The sequence below is a fragment of the Triturus cristatus genome, chromosome 4_1 (genome assembly GCF_964204655.1).
Source record: "Triturus cristatus chromosome 4_1, aTriCri1.1, whole genome shotgun sequence".
NCBI classification, from domain to species: Eukaryota; Metazoa; Chordata; class Amphibia; order Caudata; family Salamandridae; genus Triturus; species Triturus cristatus.
Window position 1 is genome coordinate 157,329,075 of NC_140585.1, and position 8,571 is coordinate 157,337,645.

The 8,571-nt window shown below is 45.0% G+C and overlaps 1 protein-coding gene across 1 annotated transcript; it reads right to left on the bottom strand.

Moving 5' to 3' along the window:
• Nucleotides 1-4,586: 4,586 nt before the first annotated feature.
• On the bottom strand, nt 4,587-5,522 carry LOC146853759 (olfactory receptor 8U9-like). The gene has a single exon (XM_085650871.1). The coding sequence runs from the start codon at nt 5,520-5,522 to the stop codon at nt 4,587-4,589; it is 936 nt and encodes a 311-aa protein (XP_085506997.1).
• Between the last annotated feature and the right edge of the window lie 3,049 nt (nt 5,523-8,571).

Consider the following 8,571-nt stretch of genomic DNA (forward strand, 5'->3'; position numbering starts at 1 on the left):
ATGCAGGCACATCACTGCAGGCAGCGGGTTGGAGCGTGGACAGGTAGCTTTGTCGTCACCCACTCAATTCATAAGGGGAGTGGCCAGGGCCGTCGTATGCCGAGCCAAAGTGGTTGGGTGACTGCTATTTGCGCACCCCTGGGCATGGTTCTGTACTGTGAATGTGCATCTGCATGTGTCTCTTTGGCAGTGTGGGTCTCCTTTGTGGGGTGTGGGTGGTCCCTGAGGGTGATAGAAACCAACGTATGTGCTCTAGTTCGCCTTCCATGGGTTCGGCACCAACCCACACCTGTTGGGCCACCTCCTTTTGGCGTGCTGACACATGGCATTGGGGTGCCTTGTGTGGGTGGGTGAAGTGTTGTGAGCCAGCTGTGCTTGCGGGCACTTCCTTGTCTGCCCTGGTACTGGTGGTGGGTTGCGTGGGATATCCATGGGCTGTTATAGGGCATCGGTGTCGACGGTGTAGTGGTCCTCTCCAGCATCACAGATGTGTTGTCGTCTGTGCTCTGCTGGAGGTGTGGTGTGCCCTTCTGCAATGTGAAGCGGAGATGAATGTTGACATTGTGTTGACATGCATGTTGATGCATTGTTCTGGTTTACATGCAGACTGTATGGCAATGTACATTGTGATTGCTTGTGGGGTGCTGGATTCTTCTGCGGGACAGTGTACATTTGGACTACATGATGGATGTGAGGTCGTACGCATACATTTCCATTTCACATTTTCTAGCTCTGTCAGATGTAGTAGGCATGTTTCTGTGCATGTGCGGAGCCAGTTGTGTCCTCTGTTCTGCAGTGTCGGCTTTGCGCATTGTACCACGTTGTCATCAATGTGGGTGTGCAGTTCTTGCTATGGGTGTGTGCTGCAGTGTGCCAAGGGATGAGGGACGTGATCTTGGGTAATTGTGGGTGTGCGGTGTGCTACACCTCATTGTGCATCTGTGCCATTGTGCCCATCTCCCCCCGTCCACCCAGTCTCTGTCCGTTACTTTCCCTGTTGATATTGTCAGGTCCTCTCGAGCTGTGTCCCTACTCTCTACTCCTTGCACCGTCTCCTCACTAATGACTGTGGCCTCGGTTTCCTCCAGCTCCTCCTGTGGCGCTGGACTGCCACCTCCTGTTGCCATTGCTGCCTACCTGTTGGCAGCGGATTTGTGCCTGGTTTAAGCTGTCACGTCATGCTGGCACCTCTTGTCCTCCTCGATTGGCCTCCTCAGCACTCCGACTGCATTCCAGGTGGTCTGCTTGAGGGTCAGTTGCTGGCGGTGTTCTTTCACCTCCGTGAAGTAGGTCTTGTTTTTCAGCGGTCTGCACCCCGTCTTCCTCTCCCTCTTTTCCTTGGCCTTCCCCGACCCCGTTGTTCCTTGCTGGTTGTCTGTGGGGGTTGTGGGGTTCGCGTTGGCCTCTGCGCTGGGTCAGGGTGCATCCATATTGCTACGTGCTTTGGCTTGTTTCTGGTGTGTTGTTTCTGTGTTTTTTATGGTGCATTTTCGCGCAAGACGCGTGGGATTTGCAGGCCTGTGGCTGTTTTTTGCAATTTTTGTACCGCGATTGGCCTCATCGCATGATTTTTTCCGTTCATGTATCGCATTTTTGCGGCGAGGCATTGATTTTTGCAGGCCCATTTGATGCGTTATCTGGTGACTATCGCACGCTCCTGACGCGTTGTGAATACTTGGTTGGCATGTCGTAATTTTCCCGCGATGGGCTACTCTTGCGGTAGTTATCACACGTTCTTGTGAACCATACCCCCTGGTGTTCGTACAGAGATTAGTTACTTTAGAAACTTGCCTAGCAATGTTAAATTTAATTAGACAGGACGTAAGGATTAGAAAAATGTATGAACTCATTTCATTATGATGCTGATTCTGTCTCCATTTTATATTTTTTAGATTTTTAATGGTGTGGAATGTTTTATTTATTGATCCCAATGTTCTGCTGTCTGTTTGATATTCACGGAGACCTATTCTTTTACGCTGTTTCCCTTTGTGATTTGCACTATGAATTTTAATAATTTGAAGGGGTGAATTGCATTTATTGTTTGTGTTTTTTTTCTTTTATGGCTGTTTGCCGAATAAAGATTTGTTTGGATTAGATTTCTACAGGGTGATTAGAATAATGCAGATAGGATTTTTTTTCCAGCAACCTTGTTGTGGCCCAATTGAAAAACGTTATGGTAGCAACTTGTTTGCGTACGTCAACAATGGAAAGCAATGTGAAAAAAGGTTTTGGCTCAGGAACAGCTCTGCAACAGCTCATCATAGAATTGTTGCATGGCTGTGAATTTATAGTAGACTTACTGTTATGGTGGAGTGGGAAAACTCAGGGGCATATTCACAAGGAGTTAACTTTTATTTATCTCCACCTTAACGCAGCAAAAAGTGGAGATAGATTTAACACCCCATTCACAATCTGGTGCAAACTGCAGACAACATCAGTATTCCCGTGATAACTGTCCCAAAATTTATCTCCACGGTGGACACTACCAACTAACACTAATGAGATGCAGAGTAGGCGTTCCCGTGCAAAAACACACAAAACAACCACAACACCACATTTACAACGAACTGCCAAATCAGCGAAGCAAAAACAGGGGATAACCTGCGGTAGCACCAGGGATTCTACACCTGCCTTTTGCTGGTGCTAAGCAGGACGACTACCCACAACATGAAAAGGTGCCAAGCCAAGAGCCACATCTGAAGACCCACAGATGCCATGGAGGCAATGATCATGCTGCTCCGATACCCATGAGGGTCACAACACCCACCTCCACCACCCCAGCCCCTCTGCCATATTTTTTTAATAACCTGCCAACACCTCAGCATTCACCCGTGAATGCATTTCCATCTATCACTTGTAGGTGCTGGCTGGCAGGGTCTTTCAATAGAACAGAGGTCGGGGAAAGGGCCTCTGTTGACACAGCAGTCTTTCAGGCTGCCTGACAAATGATAAATGAACCAGACAATATCTCCTGCATTTGTTATTCACTTGACATCCTAGCCCTCACATCCTAATATTTGTAGGGCCATGTTCGCAATGCGATATCGCCTTGGTGGAGAAAGGTGAGTTTTCTGGTGCTGATGTGCCGATCCACAGCTATCGCCTGCTAACGCAGGAATAACTATGCCATTGCGATGTTTTCTCCGCCGTTCACTGTTATTATTGCCATGTAGCGCGGGCTTTTGAATACCCCGCTATCACGGCATTAATATTCGGGGTTAGGCAGTGCTAACTTTTCTGCCGATAAATTATTTTGGCGATAGTTATTGCACGTTCTTGTGGATCTGCCCCTCAGTGGTCAAAGAGCACAATGACAATACTCAGTGTGATGCTTGTTAGAGTTGTAAAATGGCCTTACAGTCGTATGTCAAATAGTTTCCAGGCGTGTTCAACACTGGGTTATAAGTAGATAGTGTATTGGTAGTTTGCAGAAATGGCTTTGTGGATATTTTGTAGAATGTTTATAAATTTGCTACCATGAATTTGAATACTGGATTTGCTCAAAGATTGTGCTAGGCAGTTCCATGGAAAAGTAACTGTGTTGTGAAATATGCATTGGTCCAATGGCAACTGGAAGAATCAGCATTAAAAGTGACTGCTAACATTTTTGCTAATTGTGTTGCCTGCACCACATCCATGGCAGGGCGTTCGTACCTATTGACTCCTTGGAAATAGTTGTAGGACAGTCGTGAGCTGTGTGATGCAAGTGAGTTTTAACTTTATTCTTCACTGCTGACTAACGCAATGGAGAATTGTGTTAGCTTACAGATGGCAATATTCGATCAATAGCTCCAGGGTCAAGTGGACTTCTGTGTTGGTGGGAAGCCAGAAAGACATGTCAATCCTTTTCGTTAGGCTGATGTCAACTGGTTGGTTTAAGGAGGATTCATGGTTAGGATGAAGGAATTCAGGAAAAGCTATGGAACATGACACATCCCACTGTACTTTGGTTTCTAGGCTATGGATGATAATGAGTTGCTTTTGGTTTACACTATTGTAGCACACCTAGAACGTTTGAGAGATGCATGACAGTCACTTGAATGTCCAGCGTGAGGTCAGTCTTGGCGGCAAACAGCTTGGTGTTTATGGTTTCCTAAGATTTCATTGATCAAGTTGATTGAATCATTTTGTGGTCTGACTCAAAGTTTGTTGGAAGGATCATAAAGACGTTTGTGAACCAACCTTTCTATTATGGGCTCAGATGATATACCTTCTAGGGTTCAATACTCACCCAAAGTCCCAGTGGTGTTTTTCCACTAATTAGCCTGGAATTACAATGATAAACTACTAAACACTGATAAAAAATGTATTATGGAAACATTATGAGGGCATTTTGTGAGGTTAAGTAGCTAGAAACACTATTTTCTATTGATAAGAAGATATCATGTGTACAGGCTAAACCTTGCCTTATCATCATTACAGGAAGTTATCTAGAGAGATGAAATGTTGTCAAACGTATGAAAATGAAATGAGTAAATAAAAAGACAATAATATAAATATTCAATTTGAGATCATCTTCTGTATGTACATGACAAAGTCCCGTAACAGAAATAGGATGCAAACTTTGACAAGCATTTCAGTAAATGTTAAGGACATTGTATTTTATGGAGGGTCCTCCCCAGAGCATCTTTCACCTCTCTATTCCTCAGGCTGTAGATCATGGGATTCAGCATAGGAATAACCACTGTGTACAATACTGAAGCCACTCTGTCCTCTTGCAGGGAATAGCTAGATGTGGGTCTGAGATACAAGAAAAAAAGTGTACCATAGAAAAGGATAACACACGTAAAGTGGGAGGAACATGTGGAGAAGGCCTTTCGTCTTCCATGAGAGGATGGGATTGCCACAATTGTCCGTATGATGGACACGTAGGAGGCCACAATCACTGACACAGCACTTATGGTCAGGAAGTCGGCAGAGATAAAGAGCACTAGCTTGCTTGCAAAGGTGTCTGCATAAGTAAGATCCAAAAGAGGGAGGAAATCACAGTAGAAATGCTGAACCTCATTAGACCCACAGTAGGAGAGACGAAATACACCAGCAACATTCAAAGTAGAGCTGAACAAAGCACAAAGGAAGGCTGCAAGGACCAACTGCACGCAGACCGTCCGGGTCATGACCCTATTGTATGTTAGGGGGTGGCAAATAGCCATGTAGCGGTCATATGCCATCACGGTGAGTAGCACACACTCCGTTGTTCCAAAAAGTGCAAAGGCAAAGAGTTGTGCAGTACATGCATGGAACAAGATGGTATTCCTTTTAGCAAGGAAGTTCACCAGCATTTTGGGGGTGATGACTGTCGAGTAACAGAGGTCCACAAGGGAAAGGATACCTAGAAAGAAATACATAGGGGTATGAAGACGAGGGCTGAGCCAGACTAGAAGTAACATGCCAGCGTTACCAACCACAGTCATGGTATACATGACCAAGAACATCATAAAAAGAATCCCTTGAAAATGTTGAACATCTGTCATTCCCAAAAGAAGGAACTCCGTGACCTTGGTACAGTTCTCTTGATCCATGTCCTAGAAAAATAGAAAATAAATGTTGCTTTTACTTCAAATCATTTACGTATCATCAAGTATGATGCATGCAGAGAGTAATCAGATCATTATAAAATAGATAGTAAACTATTAAATGTAAAAAGTTTATCAACGTGGTTGGAAACTGCTCAGTTACCATAGGAGTCCCCAAGCTCACTCAACCACAAAACACAATAGATACACATTTTGAAGTACAGTCTGCCTTGCCCCGATGAGGCAAACACCTGACCAGAAAGGATTTTTGGCGGAGACTTCGGAAGATATTTAATTTTGTTTGCAGAGGCATGCTTCAAATGTTTGAAAAAGGTTTCAAATCTGTTATGTTCTGGAAGGATTTTGGAGGAGCATGGATTTTGGTAAAGATGCTACTGAGAAATCTGACAGATAAATATGACTTTTATGGTCTGATAAACATTCAAATGAATGCTGGAAGGTGTATATGTTCAACTTTCCAATTTTTAGCAAAAGCAAAATTACTTCTTCCCAGATACTGCAATGGTCCCCAGTGTTCCAGAGAAGTCATATATGTGTAAGAGAAGCTGCTCTCTACTCCACTTCCAGTTCACAGGCAAAAGTCTGCTCACTTTGCATATAGTACTTTCTTCCCGGTGCAGGCAGGTGTTGGTTGGATCTTCCATGCTCCTTCCATCCTGCTTCCTTTACTACTAATAGCTGTTAGGCATTGATGGCCAGAAATTGGATGCTAGTGGGGTCAGCAAGAGGCCATGAACCCACAGTATCTTCCAGATCAAGCGTTAGCTAGCAAAACTAAAGAACCACCACACTTTCCATGTTCAGGGTGAGGAGTATTCCTCAATTCAGGTCATATTCTCTCTATTCAGACCTGGTCTGGTTTTTCCTTAAGAGTAATGTGCTACATTTTTGTAAAGGTTGATTTTAGAAAATCATGACAAACCATCATAGATTAATAAAGCTAAAGTTTCTACACATTTCCAGCTTTTCTCTTACTGAACTGCGACTAAGGCAGAGGTGGCTGAGGACTTAGGTGGCTGGCTATCTATATCTGTAATCCATCAGAATCCGTATGGAAATATTCACCTTATTTGTGGTGCTCAGATAGAGGGAGCCAGAGGATGTCTGTTGGAAGGCCCCATTCACCTTTCATAACTATTGTGACTGTGTCACAAATGCAGGAATTCTACCTCAGGCTGGCCAGAGGTGCCAATACAAGTTGTATGCCTAGATCGTTCTCAATCCATTGAGGAGTGAGGAGGGGACCTGCATCTCGGCAATCTGCTGGCGAATGCTGAGTATGCACACTGTTACATAGCCTGCTGATTGTGGTCAGTTACTGATAGAGCTGCCACAATGAGAGCAACCCTGGGGTGCAACCTGTCTGTCTGAATGGCCACCAGGCGGTGTGGGCTGTTCTGGACAACCTCTGACTCAGGAAAGGAGGTGGACACTTGGGGGTTCATGCCTACTTTGAAGTGCTTGGGTGAGGAATGAGACTTTTCTGTGATGAGCCTGCCTGGTATTTCCCCTTGAACTGTCTGGCCTACCACAGAAAAGACAATATGATGCTCCTGGCTGTCCTGCTGTGAATTACCTGCATGGTTTGTGGATGTGCGGGACAGTGGACCAGCAAGGGCCACTCAGCTGAGTGACAGATTGATGACACAGCAGTCATAGAGGAAGGTGGATAACAGCATCTTTGGGGAACGTGTGGTTTCTCCTCCTTCGTATCTGATGCTATTTGTATTTTTACATCGCACTATTACCTGCAAACATCAGATACCAAATCTGACAGATCATATCAGACTGAATCCGCGATGGGACAGAAAACAAACTCTGCTGGTAACTGGGAACTTGTTGCAACAAATTACTGTTGGAATCAGTAGTGTGAGTTTCTCTGACTTCACTCAGGATAGCCAACAAGGAAAAGAATGAGAATAATTATGTGAATAACACATTCTACCCACAAGACCAACTGATAGACAAAAGAAAGCTCCACATTGTGAGGGAGAATAGTAATCAGTTCTGTTGAATGTACATCCATCAGTATATTTCCAGATTGTACAGTTGGGAGCCGATTCCGATCCGGATCGGAAGGGCACCGAACGTGATCGGCCGAAAAACCTACGAGCCGTACGCGTGTTTTCCAGCCGACTCGTACAGCTGTACAAGCGAGCAAGTACGATGCGAGCTACATGAAATTCACCGACCGAGTCATTTCCGGGTCCGAACCGCTCCGTACATCGCGGTCGGAAGCTAACCGTGGCGTGCAATGGATGCGATTTACAACCGAGCCAGTACGATGAACGCGTCGGACATCCTGTGCGAGCCGGAGTGTCCGGCTCTCAAAAGCTCCCAGAGTCGTACTTCGGCCCTACGACTCAGACACAGGCATGTACGGTGCGGATGGCACCGACGCGTACCCACTGTAGGGGGCGCACTTGTTCGAGACGTACCCATTCAGTCAATGGGAACTCATGTACGCGCCGTACGACCGGCTCCCATTGACTTCTATGGGAGTCTGACCGAACCGAGTCCGAAAGCATACGTGCACATCGTACTCGCTCGGTCGGACTGTAGGGGTCCGGCTCGGTCGGAAAACACTCCGGATCCGACTCGGTCGGAGTGCTTTCCGACCCGGATTGGAATCGGCCCCTTGGTGTCTTAAAGGCGGATTGGGCCTTCACAATAGTAATGAAAAAATGTCAACTGCAGCATTTGGACAATGCTGCGTTGTATACCCTGCCAGCCTGAAAATCGCTTACAAAGACTTGGAACATTTATTTAATGGACCCTTAGGTTGAAATTACATTTTAATATTCTAAACGCACTACAGTTCTTCTGACCTCCTATTCTTACGTTTTGATTTCTACTGTGTGAATGTAAGATAGTAGAGGACCAGGAAGTGAGTTAGTACTTTTTATTGTTTGATTAATTAAAATCTAATCGTGAAAAATTAACACATAATAAAAAAAAAATGGCACATATGATTTGTCCTTAGTGCAAGTCTAAAAATCATACAATTATATAATCATGCAATGTGGAAATTTTG

What these genes read in the sequence shown, in the direction of transcription:
- LOC146853759 (XM_085650871.1), bottom strand. Translation starts at nt 5,522, where the DNA reads ATGGATCAAGAGAACTGTACCAAGGTCACGGAGTTCCTTCTTTTGGGA.